The 23,997-nt window shown below is 46.3% G+C and overlaps 1 protein-coding gene across 1 annotated transcript in view; it reads left to right on the top strand.

Moving 5' to 3' along the window:
• The window catches only part of ACOX2 (acyl-CoA oxidase 2), a 36,540-nt gene extending 14,298 nt beyond the window's left edge, over positions 1–22,242 (top strand). The window contains exons 8-15 of the mRNA XM_060239413.1: positions 1,165–1,337; positions 3,454–3,616; positions 7,609–7,799; positions 9,807–9,968; positions 11,855–11,960; positions 17,271–17,488; positions 19,944–20,076; positions 21,670–22,242. Of these exons, the coding sequence (XP_060095396.1) occupies positions 1,165–1,337; positions 3,454–3,616; positions 7,609–7,799; positions 9,807–9,968; positions 11,855–11,960; positions 17,271–17,488; positions 19,944–20,076; positions 21,670–21,732 (1,209 nt within the window). The 3' untranslated portion in view covers positions 21,733–22,242. The remainder of the gene's footprint in view (positions 1–1,164; positions 1,338–3,453; positions 3,617–7,608; positions 7,800–9,806; positions 9,969–11,854; positions 11,961–17,270; positions 17,489–19,943; positions 20,077–21,669) is intronic.
• The last annotated feature ends 1,755 nt before the right edge of the window (positions 22,243–23,997 follow it).

Here is a 23,997-nt window from a genome sequence, read left to right as displayed (position 1 = left end):
TTGATAGCTCGTGAAGATTTCTGAGATCTTCCTTAGAACAACAGGTGTCTAGCCCTTGTGGTTGCAAGCAGCAACTTGCAAAACCTTCAAATACTCAAGGACTTGGCTCCTTGGCACACTGGTTGCCTTGCTGCACATTTCCTAGTCATCCTTTCTATCCACACACTACTCCTGCTGTTTTCCTCTGCCATTCCTTGCGAAACCCTACAAATCTAGTTTCTCAGGAAAATCCCGGTGTGCCAGCTTCAGCATATATGAATGGCATTATTATATTTCAGATAACAGATCAACACATGTTTATGTGTCTGTAATTCTTTTGATGCAGTATCTTATAAATACTCCCACCACTGGAGCTGATTCACTTTCTGTTTTCCACTTATAGTATCCCAGATGTGTTTGCTGGGAATATCCCAAGATAATTTATGTATTGTAGAGTCAAGCATAAGCTGCACTGCATGCATTAATCATGAAAATGTTATACTTTCATCAGATGCAGGCACAGCAGTTGCTTAGGTGTTCTGATTGACTGATTTGCACACCTTGGAGGTTAGAATGATGACATACGCTGTATATTCACCTATGGATGATGGAGAAAGATGCTGGCTTACTTTTCAGACGTTGCCTTTATCGCATTGTCTTCCCTAAAGTCATTCATGCAATCACTCAAGTGAACATTAGATTTCATAGGTTCAATAGAGGACCTTGCTGCCTTTCAACACCTATTAGTTTTATTTATTATATTTCTGCACCACTTCTTCAGAGTCATGTTCAGGGTGGGCTTAGAAGTAAAAAAACCACAATATTTTTTTCAAAATCAAACCATTTAAAAAACAGAAGCTGTTAGACATAAGCAGCATAAAAACTACCTCTAAAGCAGAGCAGCCCATTTAAAAAGCTGATAAGATAATTAAAACTAATTAAAAGCCTTGATTTAAAAGAATGTATTTTGGCCTAATACCAAAAAGGAAAGTAAAATAGGTGCCAGGCAAGCCTCAAGGGAGAAAGGATTCCAAAGGCTGAGTGCCAACATAGAAAATGCCCTGTTTCCCCCCTCCCTTTAGTGTTTTAACACATTTTCCTATCTCACTTTGCTTTGTTTAATCACTGATGCACATCATTTTCCTATTTTCTCTCCCCCACCCCCAATTTCCCAACAAATTCCAGGTTCTGTCAGATGGCCAGTATGTCAAACGAGGAACTGAAAAGATTAACTACCTGACTATGATTGTGGTCCGTGTAGCCATTATTCGGTCTGAAGTCTTAACCACACTGATGAAAGCTTGCACTATTGCTATCCGATATTCGGTGGTACGCCGACAGTCTGAATTAAAGCCAGGGTATGGTACACAGAGTCTAGCCCTAGTAAACAGATATGTAACTTTCTTGCTGTTCTATTCTTGCTGTTGCTGCTGTTCTATTATCTCTCTCCTCCTTTTACTGAAAGCCCTAGTTGGCCATGATGTCAATTGGTTTGCCTTCCCGAGTTCATTTGGTATGGTTGAGGAAGGAAACCACTTACTGAGTAGGCAAAGCAGCAACTGCTTGATGTTGAGGAGGTAACAATACCCCCAAATATAATAACTGTGTGGCAAAAAACTATCAAACTTCAAGCAATTCAATGATATTTATAGCTCTAAAATAATTAAAAACAATCAAGTACAAACTTAAAGGCAAACAAACAATTACTAAAGGTGTGTAGATAACCAGTCAGGTAGGTACCAAATAACTTCTACGATAATCAGTTCAAATGTCTAAATTCATATCGGTTTGAAGTTCCAGATAAGTAACTATCCTATTCTGTCGAAATCAATCCATAAAGGTACAGTGTCCTGCTGACTGTAACAAAAAAGTGTCACTGTTAGGCTTCCCAACCCCCCTGCCCTGCCAGGGGATCCCTGGATTAGCAGCCTAATCCCCCGCTCCCTAAAAATCTGATAGCGGGGGTGGGGGATGGGGGGTGGAACGGCGTCGTGTCTCTTTCCCTGCCTGGCTCCAGGCTTCTCCCTTCCTCCGAGTCACAAAGACCCGCCCACCGCCGGCCTGCTATTCGCTCCAGTCCGGCCTCCCTTCACGAGGTGCATGCTGGGACTTGTAGTCCTTGCATCCTCTCACATCTGCTGAGCATTATTCTCTATGTGGAGATTGATTCTCATAGGGTATAATGGGGAATTGATCTGGAGGTTTCAGGGGCTCTGGGGGAGCTGTTTTTTGAGGTAGAGGCACCAAATTTTCAGTATAGTATCTAGTGACTCTCCCCAAAGTATCTCCCAAGTTTCAAAACAAGTGGACCAGGGGGTCCCATTCTATGAGCCCCAAAAGAAGGTGCCCCTATCCTTCATTATTTCCTATAGAAGGAAGACATTTAAAAAGGTGTGCGGTTCCTTTAAATGTGATGGCCAGAACTCCCTTGGAGTTCAATTATGCTTGTCACACCCTTGTTCCTGCCTCCGCCCCTGACTCCACCCCCAAAGTCTCCTGGCTCCACCCCCAAAGTCCCCAGATATTTCTTGAATTGGACTTGGCAACCCTAGTCACTGTGTTTCATAGACGTCTCAGTCCATCCTTAAAGATCATAGAACAACACTCTTCACTCCTCTTCTCAACGTGTTTGTCGACTATACTCCTGTGCGCATTTCGGGGGCTGCCTATGGCAACCCAAGCTTTAATAAGAGCAACAAAGATATTCACAGAAAATTCATTCTCCTTACTCCACAAAAATTCAAGCTTTAAGATTGGCAAACTCTTAGGTTCAAGTGTTCAAGTTGTTACATTACAGAAAACCCAAAACATTAACTGTCTGCTTTTCCCCCATTATGGTCACTTAGCAATTTTGCCCTCACCCCACACCCTCTTTAAAGAGATGACGACCTGTATGTTAGGTTTTAAGGTTGTGCAACTTGTATCTGGTACATTTTGCCTTGTTTTGATACAGTCATTTGCCCCAAATAGCTTCCAATTGAATAATGGTGGTAGAAAGCACCCTCAAGTCACCACTGATTTATGGCAACTCTATAGGTTTTTCAAGGCAAGAGTGGAACGGCTGTTGCCTGCCTCTGCATAGTAACTCTGCCCTTCCTTGGTGGTCTCCCATTCAAATACTAACCAGGGCCAACCCTGGGTCAGGGCATGTAAATAGTACCATCTGAGGTGGGGGGAACCCTCTAGGTGGCTGTTTCAGACAGAGTGGTGCTATTTCACCTGTGGTTCCCTATGTGGAAGTGAGTGGTAAGAATCACCATTTTCAAAACCATCCAAAGCAGTGATTGGCGCACTTCCCTCTGAAGTATAGCCTATTGGTTGACTACTCTTTCTGTTAGGAAGCTGGGATTGGTCAGTCCTCTGAGCATTGCAGCATAAGATCTGTCTATCAGCCCAACAGTTTGAAACTGCTTTAGCCAATGATTGCCATTCATCATTCCATCTCTGGTAATCAGTCACATTGTCTCCCAACAGGGACCCAGAGCCAAAGATTCTTGACTATCAGACTCAGCAACAGAAACTGCTACCTCAACTGGCCACAGCCTATGCCCTCCACTTTGGTTGTGACTACTTAGAGGAAATCTTTGACCAAGGCTATGCAGAAACAAAACAAGGCAAATTTGACTTACTTCCAGAGGTAATATGAAGGGGGAAACAACTGCATTTTGTTGTGAGAAAGCTGGGAAAGAATGATTGTCAACTGTGGGCAATGAACTGCCTGGATGTTTGTGCAGCTTGATCCTTGAAAATATGGCAAGCTTTGTTTTGTTTTGCCCATGCTCTGCATCAACTCTTCTCTGGTATGAGGTGCTTCTTGGCTCCTTTAGAGACTCTGGTCTTGCATGAGTGAAAGCTCTTAGCTCCAGAGGAATATTCCACACAGCAGAGGGTGTGTGCAGCACAGCCCAAGTGGAAGCAAGGCTTGGGATCTGAGCCTTGAATGTTTGCTTTCCCAGATGCAAGAGGGAACACATGAAAATAGGTTGTATAAAAGGATGGTAATAATGAATATATATTTTACAGAATAATAATAATAATAATAATTTTTTATTTCTATCCCGCCCTCCCCGCCGGAGCGGGCTCAGGGCGGCTCACAACATAAAATAAACATTACATCGGTTTTACATTATAAAACATGGTTAAAACAGTTATAAATTATTAAAATTAACATAACATAACAATGTGGCGTTATAAACATTAGATTTGGTAGACTTCTAAAAAGGACATTAAAACATTTCCAGCAGCATGCCTAGCTTTGTCATTGATTCTGTCACTAGTTGAAGGCCATCCTGAAAAGGTGGGTCTTACAGGCCCTATGAAATTGATCTAAACTTCTTAGGGCCCTCACTTCCTCAGGAAGTTGGTTCCATAGTAGTGGAGCAGTGACAGAGAAGGCCCGATCCCGGGTGGCCTTCAGTCTGGCCTCCCTTGGCCCAGGGATATTCAACTGGTTTTTCCCAGATGACCTCAGTGCCCTCTGGGGCTCGTATGGGGAGAGACGGTCCCTCAGGTAGGTAGGTCCTCGGCCATATAGGGCTTTAAAGGTAATAACCAGCACTTTGTAGCAAACTCGGTATACCACTGGCAGCCAGTGCAGCCCGCGCAGCCCCGGCTGTATGTGCTCCCATCTTGGGAGCCCCAGCAACAGCCTAGCCGCCGCGTTCTGCACCAGCTGCAGCCGCCGAGTTCGGCACAAGGGCAGCCCCATGTAGAGGGCGTTGCAATAGTCCAGTCTCGAGGTGACCGTAGCATGGATCACCATTGCTAGGTCACGGCGCTCCAGGAAGGGGGCCAACTGCTTCGCCCGTCGAAGATGAAAAAACGCGGACTTGGCAGCGGCCGCTATCTGTGCCTCCATTGATAATGAAGGCTCCAGAAGAACCCCCAGGCTCCTGACCTTATGTGCCGCTTTAAGCTGCACACCGTCAAGAACCGGCAAGGGGATTTCCCTTCCCAGGGCACCGCGACCCAAGCAAAGGACCTCTGTCTTCGTTGGATTCAACTTCAGCCCGCTTAGTCTGAGCCAACCTGCCACGGCTTGCAATGCTAGGTCCAGGCTTTCTGGGACGGAGCCAGGCCGGCCATCCATTAGTAGATAGAGCTGGGTGTCATCAGCATATTGATGGCACCCAAGCCCAAACCTCCGGGCAATCTGGGCAAGGGGGCGCATATAGATGTTAAACAACATCGGGGAGAGAACTGCCCCTTGTGGCACCCCGCATACTAGTGGGTGCCTCCGGGACCGCTCCCCCCCAATGGCCACCCTTTGTCCCCGTCCTTCGAGGAAGGAGGAAAGCCACTGTAAGGCCAATCCCCGTGTCGGTGAGCCGGCGGGCCAGTAGCTGGTGATCGACCGTATCAAATGCGGCCGACAGGTCCAACAATATCAGCACCGCCACGCCGCCTCGGTCCAGATGCCGCTGGAGGTCATCCACCAAGGCGACCAGCACTGTCTCCGTCCCATAACCAGGACGAAAGCCGGACTGGTGAGGGTCTAAGGCGGAAGTGTCATCCAAAAAGCTCTGCAACTGTAACGCCACTGCCCTCTCTATGACCTTACCTAAAAATGGTAGGTTGGAGACCGGTCGGTAGTTTGCCAATTCGGCCGGATCTGCTGTACTCTTTTTTAGGAGAGGGCGGACCATGGCCTCTTTCAAAGATGTTGGGAATTGCCCTTCCAAGAGGGATCTATTTACGATATCCCGTATAGGATATCTAAGCTCCCTCTGGCAGGATTTAATTAGCCAGGAGGGGCATGGGTCAAGGTTGCAAGTTGTAGGGCGTACAGTTGAGAGGACTTCGTCGACTTCCCCAAGACTAAGCGCGTCAAAGTGATCCAAGATAACATCAGGAGACAGGCACGGAGCCCCGGGTTCATCTACTGCATTCAATGTGGCAGAAAAGTCCTGGCGGAGTGACGAGATTTTATCTGCAAAGAATTTCGCAAAAGCCTCACAGCCTATTTCCAATTCTCTCATATTTGGTCTGCCTTGGGGCAGAGTGGTCAAATTTTCAATTATCTTAAATAATTGTGCTGGGCGCGAATTTGCAGATGCAATCCTAGCCGCAAAGTAATCCTTCTTTGCGGCTTTGACTGCCATCTCATAAGACTTCATAAACGTTCTATAGGATGTTCTCGTCGCTTCGTCACGAGTATGCCGCCACCGCCTCTCTAGTCGTCTGAGACCCTGTTTCAGTTGGCGTAGCTCCGGGGTGTACCAAGGAGCCAGCCTACTTCGAGGGCGCAGAGGACGCCGGGGTGCAATTTCGTTGATGGCCCTGGATAACCTGTCATGCCAGGTATCTACCAGGTCATCAAGGGAATTGCTAGGGGGCCAGGGGTCCCGCAGAGCCCTCTGGAACCGCTCAGGGTCCATCTGACTCCGCGGGCGAGCCAAAATAGGCTCGCCGCCTATACAGGGTTGAGGAGGCGCACCCATACGAGCCTTGAGGGCTAGGTGGTCCGACCATGGCACCGCCTCTACTGCGATATCGTCCACCAAGATCCCAGACGCAAAGATCAGGTCTAACATGTGCCCGGCCTGATGTGTGGGGGTGGTAACAAATTGGGAGAGTCCTAGTGTCGCCATGGAGGACACTAGGTCCAGCGCCTGATTGGAGGCCGCGTCGTCTGCATGGACATTGAAGTCGCCCAAGACCATAAGCCTCGGGAACTCCAACGTCCAGCCCGCCACCGCCTCCATCAGGGCTGGTAAGGCGCCGGCTGGTGCGTTAGGCGGACGGTACACCAGCCAGATCGCCAACCCCTCCCCCACTTCCCACGCCAAACCGGCACACTCCAAGCCCTCGATCGTTGGGGCCGGGAGAGCCCTGAAGGAGTAACCCTCCCGTATGAATAGCGCCACCCCTCCCCCCCGGCCAGTTGTCCGTGATTGGTGAAAGACCGAGTAGCCCGGGGGCGCCATCTGGGAGAGAGCCACCGTCTCTCCATCCCGCACCCAGGTCTCGGTCACGCAAGCCAGGTCCATATCCTGCTTAAGCAGGTAGTCCCTAAGGTTTGAGGTCTTATTATTTATGGACCTGGCGTTACATAACACCAATGACGGAGACTGGTTTTTCCTCTTAGCCCCACTACCTGCCACCCTCGGGATGGGACGCAGACCGGTAGAGGGCCGAGCACTACCTTGTCTCCGCCTCCTTCCCACATAATTCCGTCTGCTCCCACCGTCATACCTTCCCCTCCCCATGAGCACTGGGATCCCTAGGCCAGACATCCGCTCCATACCTGATCCTTCACTAGTGTCAGTTTGTTTACTGCCCAGTTATCTTCCCCAGAGCTTAACCACCCTCACCCTTCTTTGTTTTACAATTCCAATTTGCCTGGCCCTTTAATTAATTAATCTATAGTTAATTAAATTAAACCTCCCTCCACCTTATCTCCATAATTTAATTGGCTAAAACTTTAATCGTCTATGCCATATTAATAGATAATTAAATATACCCCCCTATTAACCTTCCAATTTAATCTGCCAGTAATAATAAATATGTAATCGCTCAGAAGTGGAGGAACTCTACCAATAGGAGACTCTCGTTGTAGGGACTCTTTATAGACACTCACCTCATTCGGAGAAATGCTGAAATGTCTTGATCTTTTTGTCCTTGTTACAGCTTCATGCACTCGCTTCTGGATTTAAAGTGATTGCCACAGATTTCAGCTCAGCAGGTGTGGAGATATGTCGAAGGGCCTGTGGGGGACACGGGTACTCTCTCCTCAGTGGCCTGCCTTCCTTGTACACTAGATTGGTTGCATCTTGCACTTACGAAGGGGAAAACACTGTTCTCCTCCTGCAGACTGCCAGGTAACCTTGCTGAACTCTCCAGTTCCTATTGGCTAAGCTGATGTTATGGCATGGAATGTTCACAAACTTCTCAACTGCTGAGGGACCAAAGCTGTTAGAACACTTGCTGTCTGGCTTCTGTGGGGGTTGGGAAAGTCATCCTTTGACTGGGACTAAAAGGTTATACAAACTACAAGAGCAGGATTTGTAATTTTCACGAAGAAAAATTGCATAATTTGTTTTTGTTTTTTATAACTGAGTTGAGATGGAGATAAGTATTAATGAAACAATATTGTGAGGCAATAAGTTTGTGGGGACAGACCATGTGTTTCTGGTGGTATCACTGCAATCTTTCTGTCCTAAGCAGAATACAATATTATAAATTTCCCATTCCTAAAAAAACAAAATATAGTTGCTATTGGCAGAGTAATTAACACAGCAAAGGTGCACAACCTGATTAAAGTGTAGATAAAGGTTTATTTAGGAACTAACATACTTGATAGTAGTAGAAGAGAACAACAGTCCAGTAGCACCTTTAAGACTAACAAAATTTGTGGCAGGGTATGAGCTTTCATGAGTCACTGCTCACTTCTTCAGATGTACTTGATAGTAAAGAGGCAAGACAGAGATAGTATCCTGACTACATCTCTATTTCAATTTTAATTTTTCAATTTCAATAGTAACCTTTAATGGCATACAACAACTTAATAAGCAACCAACAGCCAGCAAGAGAACAGTAATCAAGAGCAATTATTGGTACAGTCTCTCCTCCTAGAGGCGAAATACAAAAACTTGGCCACCACTTCAATCATACCAACACAACGGCTAGAAAGTAAAAAATGTGACTTATGTTCATCAGGCTGATTTTTCTGTTTTCTCAGTAGAGGCTCTAAAGACAAAAGCACAGATGTCACACTAATAAGAACAATGCAAAAAACACATGCTCTAGATATTCTATTTAATCTGCACCACAAGAACATAGTCTATCACTATAAGGGTGGGTGGAGGGACTACATCTCTAGCTGAGAAAGAGGGTCAGACTAAATGTGGAACTTCCAAGAAAAAGCAGGATATCGCCCTAAGAGTCACAGTCTGGAGACAGATTTGAAATGACACTCAAAAAGAGGGGCGGTACTAATCTCGCTATCCTATCTGTGTTCTTGCTGCTCCCCTGTAGGGTCGTCTTCTCTTCTTCTTTGTACACCAGACATTGCCTATTCCAACAGTTCCCAGGGATTCTCCTGTAGAGCAGTGTTTATCAGCCTGTGGGTCAGGACCCAAAAGAGGGTTGCAAAGACTCTGAAAGTGGGCCACAGGCCAGCCCTCCCTAATGGTGGGTCTCTTGCCCAGAGATGAACTCCCACTTGTTTGGGGTTCATGTGGGGGCAGCTGCACCCTTTGCGTGGTGTTTGTTGGTTTCTTCAAACATCTGGTTGGACCCTATAGAAAATGGAATGCTGGAACAGATGGGTTCCAACATCATAGTTTGTCTAGGGTACAAAAAACCCCAAACATGGGCCAGTCCTTGATGGGTAAAGTAAATTTGGACCTGTGGGCCACCGTACTGAAAAGGTTGGGAACCACTGCTGTAGAGTTTGTATAATATGGTCATAGCTTGAACATATGAACATATGAAGCTGCCTTATACTGAATCAGACCCTTGGTCCATCAAAGTCAGTATTGTCTTCTCAGACTGGCAGCGGCTCTCCAGGGTCTCAAGCTGAGGTTTTTCGCACCTACTTGCCTGGACCCTTTTTTGGAGATGCTGGGGATTGAACCTGGGACCTTCTGCATGCCAAGCAGATGCTCTACCACTGAGCCACCGTCCCTCCCCCAAGTGCTTGCAAGTGCTTAAATGCACATTCTCATTCTCCCTTACCAATTCATTGTCTAGTTTGACTCTTACCTGCATGCCTACTTTTTACAACTGAAAAATGCTTTTTTTAAGAGATCTGCTTTAGAACAGACTTTCAATATGGATACATTAATAAGCATGAAAAACAATGTGACTTATTTATCTGCTCTCAGGTTTCTCATAAAGTGCTTTGGGATGGCAAAGGCTGGACATCCCCTTCCTTCATCCGTTGCCTACTTGTCTTCAACGAGCTCTGGGAAATGCGGGGCTCAGGAGAAAAGAGACTTCCTAAATCCAAATATTTACACTGAAGCATATAAACAGAGAGCCTTCAGGTGGGTTTAAAGAGAACCCTGGGTGCATTTGGATTCAGAGCGTATCCTGTTCTCAAGGCACAGGTGTGGGTGACACACCAGCAAAGCAAGAGTGGAGGTATGAGAAGTGGGGTGACTTTGAACTATATGACTGCCTCTCTGTCAAACCGACCTCACAGAGGTGTCATGAAACTGAATCGTTGTCCAAGCTCCTTGAAGGGAGGAGCAAGTTACTGAATAATATTAATAGTTATTATTAACTGAAGTTAATAATAAAGTCCAAAGCACAGTTGCTGTGTTTTATTGCTCTAAAAAAATTAGTTAAGTTGAAACAAGCAAAATCTCTGAGGCATATTAAGCAATACCACCAGCATCACCAATTAATCCAAATAAAAGTGGGCTTCTGAAAGATGCTCAGGGTTATTCTTTAAGCACAGAAGAAGGGGACCTGCACATCTGAGACCACTTACTTAAATGCTTCTGTGAGCCATAGCTGCTTTTAACTTTGTACACAGGAGATCCTCAACAAAGGTGCTTTCATTCTGCCTTGGAGATCTATCTCATTTTGATCCCCTCTAAGGCTCCCTTCCTTCACTGTTTCCTTATAATCCTGTGAGGTAGTTTAGCTGAATGGGAAATGGAGTTTACATCTCCCAGCCCAGCTTGAACAGACACCTTAAACTGAGCCTGAAAGTCAATGGAGAGAGAGCCTGTAAAATGGCACACCACTAGTGTAAGTTGCCTGTGGCGGTCTGGCCCTATCTGAAGGCATTCTGCTGATTTCTGAGAGTCAGGGTGAGATTGCTGTTGGGACATGATGTCTGGATGTGGGAAACCATGTTCAGCCACCAAGCTTAGCAGCTGCTCTAGAGTTGCCAACCTCCAGGTGGTAGCTGGAGATCTCCTGGGATTACAACTAATCTCTAGGCAGCAGAGATCTGTTCACCTGGAGAAAATGGCTGCTTTGGAAGGTGGACTCTAATGCATTATATCCCACTGAAATCTCTCCCCCTCCCAAAACCCCACCCTCCTCAGGTACCCCCCTCCAAAAAAAAAAATCTCCAAGTATTTCCCAACTCAGAGCTGGCAGTTTTCCGTGCCTCCCATAGCTGCTTTGAGTTTAAAACTGGTTGGAGGAAAAGAGGTTCGAATTCACACTCAGCCATAAAGCAATCTGGCTACCTTGGCGTTATGGGAGGGGGGGCTGTCTGTGGAAATCGATATACTCATGGTCTAATGTTCACATGTAGTAGAAAGAAGTGGCAGAGTTTGGAGATAATAGGCTGGGGGTGGCCAAACTTGCTTAATGTAAGAGCCACATAGAATAAACAGCAGATGTTTGAGGGAGGGAAGGAGAGAAGAAAGGAAAGAAAGCAAATAGATTGGGAAGGGATAGGTGAAAAGAAGGCAACTTTAAATGCATTCTTCAAGCCAGTTGATGGGGTGGTGATGGCTTTGAAAGCCACACAATATGTGTGGAAGAGTCACATATGGCTCTCAAGCCACAGTTGGCCACCCCTGCAATAGGCTGGACTGAGCTACTTCAGACTGTAAGCAGGGGTGCGTCAATTTTTTTTTTTTGAATTCTCAATTTAATTTTTTTATCCCTACAAGTAGCACTTTGGGGAGAAAGTTTTAGCCTAGTACTCTCTCTGACATGATGGGCTGTTCCGTAACTTGTGGCAAGTATTCTGTATTGGGGGACATTCACCAATGATAGAAGTCTAAAGTGGAGCCATCTAGAATTCTGCCACCTTATTCTAAAGAATGTATAGACTGGGCCCCTCTTTCTGCTGTGAAGGGCCTTAAAAAAAAAAAGGAAATGAATTACAAATCTTTACAAATGCGTTTGAGAGTTGTTATGGACCATTTTATGTGTGTTACACATTTTTTCACTTCTGCTGCAGGATGGTAGAAAATGCAGCAATCAAACTTCAGACTCTGATTCTGTCAGGAACAGCACAGCACGAAGCTTGGAACTTGTGCTCCGTACAACTAGTACGGGCTGCTGCAGTGAGTAATAATCTTGTTGCGCCACCCTATTAAATTAAATGGTAATAGGCTTGCATTTAGCAGTTACAACTGTCCTGATGTGAAGCTTCTCTCACACCAGCTCTTCCCTCCCACCGTCCTGCTCAGAGTTGGACAGACATCTTTCAGAGTCAAGCCTCAGAATAGGAAAGAGAGAGAGTTCCATCACTTAACTCCTCTTCCTTCCTAGGACTGGGTCTCTCTTGCTGTGAGGGCTCAGCCCTTTCTTTCCTCCCTGGGCTGGGAGCTCTCATTTTATGATCCCTGGGCCCACCTCTTGGTCCTGGCCCAATATGGCCCTGGCTCTACCTCCTCAGAGGTAAGTAATGGGGGAGGTCCAGACCCAGCCATCTCCAGTACATGCCACTCACTTGGTCCCTCCCATGCATGCCTGGTGGTCTGGCATGAGACCTTACTCCATACCCACCTCTGGCCTGCCCATCCTCAGCTTCAACAAGGGGCTTTTCCCTTGTGTGTTGCTGCCAGTCTGGGCACCTTGCTTGCTTCCCTGACACAGCCGTCATTTCCTGTTCCTGTGAGCCCCTGCAAGGTGATGTTGAGATCCAGGGGGCCATTCATGCATGCAAGGCATCCTTTGTGGTGACATTCTGCAAGTAGTAAACCTGAATGTGTGAACTTTCCGTTAGGAGAGGCTGTAGGCTGGCACATCTTACAGCAGGCATGGAGCCTAGGCAATAAAGCTCATTCTGCAATAGCCAGCAGTTCTTTTGCATTCAGATTTCTGAGCTGTACCGGAGTGGAGCAGCAAGCAAAAGAAGCAATCTATCTGAAAGTGAGAACTGGGAAACCCAGCGGCAATACCCTTCAGGACAGTACATACTGCCTCAGTTGTTCACAGTCATTCCTCACAGGGAAGATTCAGGGATAAGAGATCACAAAGATGATAAAACTTTACTTTCTGAACATAAAAATATACATGTAAGGTAGTAGTGAGGTGTGGGAGGTGGTGTGGCTTAGTAGTAGGATGTGCACTTTGTGCAGAATTGGGAACTAGAAATGGCTAGTTGCAACACTGCCATTCAGTTATCAAATGCCAGCCACTTTGGGTTACCATCTTTTAGGTAGGACCAGGAGTTCTCCTGGAATTGAAATCCAGACTAGAGAGGTTAGTTCCCCTGGAGGAAATTACGGCTTCAGTGGGAAGACTCAGTGACTGGGAGAAACAGAAGTCCTACAATGGTGACACCTTGCCACTGAGCTCCCTACTCCCCAAACGCCACCTACCCCCAAGCACAAGCCCAGGACCGGCCCAAGCCTTTCGCGCCCCAGGCAGGGCAGCACAGCTCCATTCCCCACGCCTGCTGCCCACTCGTGAGTAGCCCCGCCCCTGCCTGCCCAAAGGGAGGGTGAGCGGGAGCTGGCGGCAGGGCGAGGGAGGGAGGTGAGCGGTATCCGGCGGTGGTGGCGGGCGAGGTGGGAGCTGGCAGTAGTGGGAGGGCGAGCAGGATCTGGTGGGGGGGGGAGGGCGAGTGGGAGGCAGGAGCTGGCGGCGTTGGTAGGGCAAGTAGGATCTGGCAGTGGCAGCGTGAGTGAAGGGGGAGGGCGAGCAGGAGGCAGGAGCTGGTGGCGGCAAGGCAGGCGGGCGCAGTTGCAGAGGTAGGCAAAATAGGCGGTTGTTTTGGGTACCGGGGGGGGGAGCCCAATTCGGGACCCCCTCCCTCCCAGCGCCCTAGACAACCACCTAGTGGGTGAGCCAACCCTGCACAAGTCCCAAATCTCCAGGAATTTCCCAAGCTGGAGTTGACAACCCTGCCCTCCACTGATGCTAGCCTCATTCATTTCTTGAGAGCTGCTAACTGATTCCAGTGGAAGCCATCAAGGTTGTCTGATGTAAGGCTACTAAGAATTGCAGCAGGGAAGAATTGTTATTTTTTTATGCTGTTGATTCATTTAAAATATTTCTGTTTATGTCCATTTATTAAAAACCTTTCTGCCCAATTCAGGGTCCCCCGAGGCGGCAGATGTTAAAACATTTCAGGTGTTAAAAACCATTTAAGATACAAATATACATAAAATATTTAAAACATAATCTAAACACATTAAATACATTAAAAATTCAGCAGATTCAGAAACGGGGAGGACAGCTAATAAGAGTTAGCAAGGGGATGCCAAAGAGGGAAGGCAGTGCTAGAGGGAGAAAGACAAATCTCCCTGGGAGGGAGTTCCAAAGTTCCTATGCCATGACAAAGAAGGCCTCTTTTTCAGTTGCCACCCATCTAATTTCAGATGGCAGAGGCCCCCAAAGAAGGCCCTCTGAAGATGACTGGATAGGTCATATGGGAGATGATGGTCCTTAAGGCGCAATGGCTGCAAGCCATATAGAACTTTAAAGGTCAATACTAGCACCTTGAATTGGGCCCAGAAGCAAACTGGGAATCAACGTAGATGGAACAAGAATGGAGTTACTCACGCCAGTCAACATCCTTGGATTGGGCCCGGAACGAAATTGGGAGTCAGTGTAGATGGAAAAAGACTGGAGTGATGTGGCCTCTGTGACCCAGACCGATTCAGGTCTTGTTGCTCCTTTTCCCTGCGGAGCTGCTGCTGGATTTCGCATCAGTTGCCCCAAGCTAGTGAGTTGCCCCACCCCTTTTCAAGTTCGCTCCGTGGCAGACAGAAACCGGTTTTCAGAGGATCCTGCCTGCTGTGGGTGGAACTTGAAGAAAGGTGAGGCAACTCTCTGGTCGGGGCAGCTTGTGCGAAATCCAGCTGCAGCCCCGTGGAGAAGAGGAGAGTGAAAGCGGCTTAAGGCTAGTGGGAAATTGGTCTCACTTCAGTCAGGAACCTGACTGCAGCATTCTGCACCAACTGAAGTTTCCAAACACCTTTCAAGGGCAGCCCTGCCTAGAATGCCTTGCAGTAATCTAATCTACTGCTATAGGCTACAGTGCCCTGAAGCCTGCTGGTACAAAATCTTTGATAAGAAAAGCAAAATGAGTTGGGAGTGAGCAGTGAAGTGGCCAAGTTTGCGGATGATACTAAATTGTTCAGTGTGGTGAGAACCAGAGAGGATTGTGAGGCAGTCCAAAGGGATCTGTTGAGGCTGGGTGAGTGGGCGTCAACGTGGCAGATGCGGTTCAATGTGGCCAAGTGCAAAGTAATGCACATTGGGGCCAAGAATCCCAGCTACAAATACAAGTTGATGGGGTGTGAACTGGCAGAGACTGACCAAGAGAGAGATCTTGGGGTCGTGGTAGATAACTCACTGAAAATGTCAAGACAGTGTGCGTTTGCAATAAAAAAGGCCAACGCCATGCTGGGAATTATTAGGAAGGGAATTGAAAACAAATCAGCCAGTATCATAATGCCCCTGTATAAATCGATGGTGCGGTCTCATTTGGAGTACTGTGTGCAGTTCTGGTCGCCGCACCTCAAAAAGGATATTATAGCATTGGAGAAAGTCCAGAGAAGGGCAACTAGAATGATTAAAGGGCTGGAGCACTTTCCCTATGAAGAAAGGTTGAAACGCTTGGGACTCTTTAGCTTGGAGAAACGTCGACTGCGGGGTGACATGATAGAGGTTTGGGATGGAGAAAGTAGAGAAAGAAGTACTTTTCTCCCTTTCTCACAATACAAGAACTTGTGGACATTCGATGAAATTGCTGAGCAGACAGGTTAAAACGGATAAAAGGAAGTACTTCTTCACCCAAAGGGTGATTAACATGTGGAATTCACTGCCACAGGAGGTGGTGGCGGCCACAAGTATAGCCACCTTCAAGAAGGGTTTAGATAAAAATATGGAGCACAGGTAGGCTTCCCAACTCCCCCGCTCTGGCGGGGGACCCCTAATATGGAAGCCTCCTCCCCCGCCCTCCCAAAATTTGGAAGCGGGGGGGGGGGGGAAATGGCGCCATTTTGGTGCCACTCGCTCTTGGGGCATTTGGAGGCAGAGCGGCCTTTTGCAAATCGCAATGACAAAAAAAAAAGTGCCAGGGAGGCCTTGCGAAGAACAACGCACCCCCGCCTGGCACCCCTTTTGGAACAGCCTTGAGCCTTTCCGCTTCCTTTCCTTCCCTTCCCCGCTCTGCGATTCTTCTCCCCACCTTTAGAAAGAACTACAACTCCCAGCATGCCTAGCGAGGCAGCTTTCCAGGCTTGTAGTTCTCTGGGCCGCTCGCCTCCCATTGGCTTGTGGGGATGAGCTCCAGACGGGGAGCTATGCTTCCCGCCATGCCCCGCAGCAGGACCCGGGCTTCTGTGAGTCGTCTTCGTTCCCACACGGGGAACAGCTGAGGGAGAAGCGGAAAATGGCTGCAGGCGGCGGGGCGGCTGATGCGGGGCGGGGGCGAAGGCGAGCGAGCTGGGAGGAGACGGCAGGTAAGAGAGACACCCCCCCCGGTCCAGTAGGGAGGGGGCAGTGGGGCTGGATCTCGCCCCCCAGTTGCAAAAGGGGAGAGAGAGAGGGAGGCTTGGGAATGCCAGAGGGCGAACGGGGATGGTGCATGTTGCTGCGCTTCTCCCGTGCCCCAGAGGACGACGCGTGAAAAAAGCACGTAGGAAGAGTTCAGGGTCTCCCAACGGCCCGCCCAAAGCCAGTACACCTGAGTGTGGAGGTGCTACTGCTGATTGGGTTGCCAATCCCCAGGTGTTTAATATTATGCTTGTCACAGCCTTGATCTTGGCTCCATCCCTAATGTCTCCTGGCTCCACCCCCAAAGTCTCCTGGCTCCACCCCCAAAGTCCCCAGATATTTCTTGAATTGGACTTGGCAACCCTAAGCACAGGTCCATCAGTGGCTATTAGCCACAGTGTATGTGTGTATATAAAATTTTTTGCCACTGTGTGACACAGAGTGTTGGACTTGATGGGCCGTTGGCCTGATCCAACAAGGCTTCTCTTATGTTCTTATGAGTTGAATTCTAAGGTAACAAAAGCTCACACATCTGAATGCAAATGAGAAAAAGTAGGTTCTCAAGTTTAAAAAAAATATGCCTTGATATACTTAAAAGTACATATCCACTTGCATTTGAAAACTGGGTTGCTTTAAACTCCTGTGTCCTGGATTCGAGATGAAGCTTCCTAAACTGTACTCTGAACACAAAGCCAAGGAAAATGGGTCACATCACAGTTCTCTGGCTTTCCTATTGAAAAGGCCATTTTGTGCAAGAGCAGCTGGGAAATCTAGGGTTAATATTTTCTTTAGATCTAAACAATATCACGAAGTCCTCTTGTTCTGTTCAGTAAATGCTTGTATTACAGAGACTGTTATTGTTAACAAAGGGGGGTTATTCTGCCCAGAAAACTACACACATCTGCTTGTTACATTTTCAGGCTCACAGCCACTACATCATAGTGCAAAACTTTGTCAAAGCACTAGAGAAATTTGAGAAAGAGTTTCACATCCAGAGGATCCTGAAACATCTCTGTGACCTCTTTGCATTACATGGGATCTTCTCCAATATGGGTGATTTCCTGCAGGCTGGTCACCTGTCTGGGAAGCAAAGCGACATGGTGACCGAATCTTACCTGGATCTCCTGGCTATCATTCGGTGAGCTAATCTTCTTTTCATGCTCTCCTTTTGGTTAGGTTAGTTGAGGAGGGAAGCCCATATGTTGAAGGAATACCTATATGAGGCACACTCAGAAAGAACCGTTATATTCAGAAATGGGGACAAGGAAGGCTTTTTTTGTAGCAGGAACTCCTTTGCATATTAGGCCATACACCCCTGGTGTAGCCAATCCTCCAAGAGCTTACAGGGCTCTTAGTACAAGGCCTACTGTAAGCTCCAGGAGGACTGGTTACATTAGGTGTGTGATGCCTAATATGCAAAGGAGTTCCTGCTACAAGAAAAGCCCTGGAGACACTTCTAAAAACAAGTAGCAGTTACAATGCTTTTGCTTGACAGCAACCAAAATGTAACTCTTGTTGTAGCAAAATTTTTATTTGTTTTTAATTATTCTTTTTATTAATGGAATATTTTATACTTTATACTCAATGTTCCTGGTTGTTTGGCTATTTTCTGTACCATTGGACTGTATTATTCTGTACCATAACAAATTTGTCTGCTTATAACCCATTGGTCTGTGAGCATGAAGTACAGAAGAAAGGAAAAGAGCCATTTTGGGTCATCAGGGGAGTCTCTTTCTGTGAAGATGGGACAAGTAGTGCCTGGGTCAATTTTTGTCCCACCACAACAATGCCTTCTCCATCTGCCAGTTTCTCACCAGGGTCTTTTCCACCTATGCTGCCTTAGAAGCTCTTAATTAGGGATTCATAGAACCTGGAACTTTCTCCATACAGATTCTACCCTTCCCATCTGACTGTGGGACCATTCTAATTCAAAGTGCTGTTGGTGCATCCCAACAGGCTTGTAGCTTTCAAGTATGGTCCTTCCTCAGACAAGGTACAGATGGTGTGCTGCTGGAGCAGGGGAGGGTCCATAGCCCAGTAGTTGAGGACATGCTTGTTATGCAGAAGGTTCCAAGTTCAATCCCTGGCATTTCCATTTGAAGGCTCTCAGGTAAGCATACTGAGAATGGCCTCATTGGGAACTCAGAGACCTGCCAATGAGAAAAGACAGTACTAGGTGAGGTGAGAGTATGAACATATGAAGCTGCCTTATACTGAATCAGACCTTTGGTCCATCAAAGTCAGTATTGCCTTCTCAGACTGGCAGCAGCTCTCCAGGGTCTCAAGCTGAGGTTTTTCACACCTATTTGCCTGGACCCTTTGGGGGTTTTTTGGAGATGCCAGGGATTGAACCTGGGACCTTCTGCTTCCCAAGCAGATACTCTACCACTGAGCCACCATCCCTCCCCTACATTTTCCTCCCCTGCAGTCTCCTACATTTGTGTGGCTTTGAAATGAGAAGTCTGGTATTTTAACCTTGAGGTCGGTTCCATGACGTCTTTGCAATTTATCAAGATCTCGACTGGAATTTTTTTTTTGTATTTTTGTTTTAATAAAACAGGCGTTCATATAACTGTACTTGTAGAAAGGCTGCTTCATCCAGGTTCATATTTTGGAAGGTATGAAAGCCATGGCCTCTTTCCATTCAGGGACAGATATAGATCTATCTATGCCACTGGGGAATTTAATTTAAAAAGAACCTGCGTAGGCTTTTAAAATAACATAGCAATATCCATTTAAAAGCCTTATCAAATCCATTTCAGTTGGGGGAGGATGTGTAGTGTATGCTGTTGTGCCAGTGTCATCAAACACAATGTGGCGTTAACTGATAGAAATAATTATTCTTTGCATGTCATTAAAAACCAGAGCTTTATGGTTTTTATTGAAAAGGGACGCATAACTTCTTCAATGCCACCTTTTTTGCAAGAGGGCAGAAGTCAGCCGTGGTTTCATCTCTAGCTTAATAAAGATCAGAAAGTACTGTTGGTCTTACCTATTATAACAAAAGTTTTCTTCCTTATTTTCTTCTGTCATAACACAACCCCCTGACTCCCTCCCCCCACACACACATTGGTAATGCTTCTTCCTCCCACCCCTCCCCCGTGCTTAGTTCTTGAGCTGGATCCAATCAATCAATTTTTATTTGTATCCAGCCCTCCCCGTTGAAGCAGGCTCAGGGCGGCTAACATTTCTTTCGGTCCCTCCCAGTTCTGCTCCATAGGACAGCCCTTGTTCAATGTGGCTTTTATACAGGCAGGTCCATTCACCCCCAACATAACTTTTGGGCAGAGGGGTGAATGGGACCCTCCCCCTTCTTTTTCAAATGCTGGTTCTAGCCAATCCCTTGCATGCAACATGCTCATGGCTGGATATATTCTGCAAATCACCATGCTAGACAAGCTGGGAATTAGAGAGTGGGACCAAATAATGAGAATCCTGAGAAGATGCGCTTTGTCTGTCTTTGAAACACATTCCTAGTCCTGAAGGGTGGCTGGTAAAATCTCACACGGAGGTTACTGACCAGGATTTCACATCCTTGTGCAGGATGAATCTTCAGTGTCCTACAGAGTCAAATATATCCTTTGCTTCTGCAGGCAAGATGCTGTTCCATTAGTGGATGCTTTCGACTTCTCTGATGCAAATTTAAATTCGGCCATTGGATGTTATGACGGTCATGCCTATGAGCGGCTTTTTGAGTGGGCTAAGAAGTCACCCACCAACAAACAGGTGAAAACAGCATTTCTGATATCTACAGGCAGGGCTTTCTTTGTAGAAAAAGCCCAGCAGGAACTCATTTGCATATTAGGCCACACCTCCTAACATCACTGTTGTTCCACACAGGGCTTTTTGTAGAAAAAGCTTAGCAGGACCTCACTTGTGTATTAGGCCACACCCCCTGGCTCCAAGCCAGCCGGAACTGTGTTCCTGTGTGTTCCTGCTCAAAAAAGCCCTGTCTACAGGTTACCAAATGCTCTTAAGGTAGGAACCACTCAGCAGTGTTTCCTGGGAATTAACTGCCAACCTTGCACTAAAGGAGATCTGGGTATTTGTTGAGTGCAAAATATAGTTACATTAGTTCAAGTAATTTTCTTGCCTTGAGGCAGAATTTTGAGTTGTCTGGGCTGCACTTAGACAGCAATGTAAACTGTGCTTCAGGAGTCCCAAATGTGCTTAATGCCAGACGAGGGAAGTGATCACTTTTATGGGCGGAGCTGCTGCCTCCACAGTTCCTCCTCCATCAGTCTGGGTTCATGTAAAGGTCCTATAATTTATGTTCTCTGAGCACTAGGATCTCTGCAAGCAAGGAGCCAGGTGTTGCTTGTAAACATACAAGGAAGACAAAGCCTGTTGTTGTTTTTTAAAAATCTGTGTCTGAACTATGGCCACCAACAATCTGTATGGAAAATGCCCTGCCCCTTTTAAGAGAACTGAATGTTTATGCACATTTCTACTTGAAATCTCAGTTAAAGGGGCAGGAGGTTTTTACCCTTCCAGGTTGTTAGCAATCCCAATCTGGCCTAGGACAGGAACAGCACCCCTACCAACATCATCCTCAGCATTAACTGAGATGTGGTTTGGATGGGAAAAATCCTGATCCAGAAAGCTAGGCAGAGTGGTAAAGCTGCAGTACTGCAGTCCTAAGCTCTGCTCACGACCTGAGTTCGATTCTGGCAGAAGCTGGGTTCAGGTAGCTGGCTCAAGGTTGACTCAGCCTTCCATCCTTCTGAGGTCCGTAAAATGAGTACCCAGCTTGCTGCGGGGGGGAGTGTAGATGACTGGGGAAGGCAATGGCAAACCACTCCGTAAAAGGTCTGCCGTGAAAACATGAAAGCAACGTCACCCTAGAGTCTGAAACAACTGGTGCCTGCATAGGGGACTACCTTTACCTTCTCCCCCAATAATGCGTTCCAGTTGCACAGTGTGAATGGCTTTCTCTGAAGTAACACAACCCTCTTTCTCTTCCTATCTAATGAAATTAGAACTGAAAGAGTTGATAATGCACATCCTGAGTTAGGCAACGTGAGTGGGGGACAGAAACGCAATGTGCCTTGCCCCAGTTCCTGGATATAATATTATCCTCCTCCCAAAGCCCTTTGATAGGAGGAGTAGGCTCACAGAAGCAGGATTCCATCTCCCTCCAGCTGTATCAGGGCGAAGGACCAACATGTTCAGTTTGACACTGAGCAGAACCTGATGAGGAAATACAAGCTTAGAAGCATTTAAGGATGGGATGGAAATGCAAACTAGCTTCTGTGCTCTATTCTGTGTCCAGAGACCTCTTCCGGCCCTGATGTCATCTTGCTTGTTGTTTCCCATCAGGACAACCAGACCTTTGAGAAGTACTTGAAGCCACTTTTCCAGAATGCCGTGTCAAAGTTATAGAAGACGGGAACGGAGCTGAGGGAGCTTCACTTGCTGTAGCCCTCAAAATAACACCAGCACTTAGCACTACTACTACAAAGATGACCTAATAGCTGCTGTCTTCTGCTTGCCACAGAAGCCCATCAGAATGACTTGACAGGCAATAACTGAATGGCCATCAGTCCAGCTTACCCAGAAGATAGATGGGACAGCCTTCTTTATGTTTATCAAGTAGGCCAAATTTTATCTAAACCTTCACTCAAGAAATTGGTAGCAGTACACAAGCAGCAGCTTGCAGTCGTTGCTCAAGAATCCTTTAGACTGGTCTTTTTAGGACCAAGGAAATGGTTTTAAATAAACACACATGAAGTTGCCTTATACTGAGTCAGACCACTGATCTGTGAAGATCAGAACTCAGACTGGCAGCTGCTCTCCAGTATCTCAAATTGTACCAGTTTAAGAATTTCTTACATAATAAAATGTTTTGTATTGGGCCTTATAAATAAATCATCTACCCAAGTGCCTAAAAAAGTACAATTCTTAAAAAAGCAGCAAAAATGGCCTTTAAAAAACAAGCAAACCTTTGCAAATTGTAGGTTGAAGCCTAAAACTGGGTTATCTGAAATTAACAAATTAGCGCTGCTACGTTGTGAAAAATCCCTCAGGGTGTTCCAATTCAACTGTTGCTGGTTGTTAAATTCATACACACACACCAACAGACACACAAAAGAACTGGAAGCAATCTCATGATCATCTAAGCAGACCTCTACCACTTTGCCCATTAATGGCCATGTAGGTTAATCTGGCTTCATAATGGTTTAGCAAATAAACTGTTATCCAGCTGGCTCAGGAAAGGGGAGTGAAATATCATTCAATGATACAGTGCAATATGAGAAGTCCTAGGCCTGTTTCCTAGCATCCCTCTCTCAGGTTAAACAACATAGGGCAGTGTTGGCAAACCTTTTAGAGACCGAGTGCCCAAACTGCAACCCAAAACCCACTTATTTATCGCAAAGTGCCAACACGGCAATTTAACCTGAATACTAAGGTTTTAGTTTAGAAAAAACAACTCATAGTGAAATTAACAAACTGAAAGAACATTTGGTCTGGATAGCATTTGCTTAGGAAACCAACAAAATAGTAACATGTCAGAATGGGAGAATGATGGTGAGAGTGTCCTAAGACAATAAATGGAGGCTGTTCATTGCTCTGTTGCTTGCAGGTCTGGGTTAAACTGAGAACATACCTTTCCCAGAGGTGTTCCAGTTACCTAATTTACTTTTGAACATGTGACATACATTATAAACATCATTCTAGTTTGCCATTAGGAAAAAAGAATACATTAAAATATAGTGTGTTTAGTAGGAGCTGGTGGTTAGGGTGTCCAAATCAGATCTGGGAGGTCCTGATTCATATGTCCACTCTGCCCTGGCAGCTTGTTGGGAAACCTTGGACCAATAATATACTCTGAGTTAACCCACCTCATAGGTTCGTTGTGAGGATAAAAGAGAAGGGGAGAGTGTGTCAAACCACTTCAGTGTCCTTTTGGGGAAGAAGGCAAGGGGATACATGATGTTAGTTAATAAATTAAGTTGATGAAAGGAGTCAGCTGATTTATATGGTTAAATCTGAGTCCAGCAGCACCTTAGAGCAGGGGTGGCCAACGGTAGCTCTCCAGATGTTTTTTGCCTACAGCTCCCATCAGCCCCAGCCATTGGCCATGCTGGCTGGGGCTAATGGGAGTTGTAGGCAAAAAACATCTGGAGAGCTAACGTTGGCCTGCCTTAGAGAACAAGATTTTTGAGAGTCAAAGCTCCTTTATCTAATTGAGGGAGCTCTAATGCTGGAAAGCTTGTGCCCCCTCCCCCCAAATCTTGTTGGTCTCTAAGGTGCTCCTGGGCTTGAGTCTAGCACGGCTACCCTTGGAAACTTCAGGGATAGTCTGAATTATATTAATGATTTGAATTGTATTAATGATTGTCAATGATTTGGATGATGGAATAGAGGGAATGCTTATTAAATTTGCAGATAATACTACATTGAGAGGGGTTGCAAATGCAGAAGAAGACAGAAACAGGATACAGGATGACCTTGACAGGCTGGAAAACTGGACTAAAATCAATAAATTGAATTTTACAGGGATAAATGTAAAGTTCTGCATTTAGGTAGGAAAAATCCAATGCATGGTTATAGGATGGGGGAGACTTGTCTTAGCAGTAGTATGTGCAAAAAGGATCTAGGGGTCTTAGTGGATAATATGCTGAACATGAGTCAACAGTGTGATGC

This window comes from Heteronotia binoei, chromosome 5, assembly GCF_032191835.1.
Source record: "Heteronotia binoei isolate CCM8104 ecotype False Entrance Well chromosome 5, APGP_CSIRO_Hbin_v1, whole genome shotgun sequence".
NCBI lineage: Eukaryota > Metazoa > Chordata > Lepidosauria > Squamata > Gekkonidae > Heteronotia > Heteronotia binoei.
Note: the sequence above shows the minus strand (reverse complement) of the source record. Positions and strands in the feature narration are given on the sequence as shown.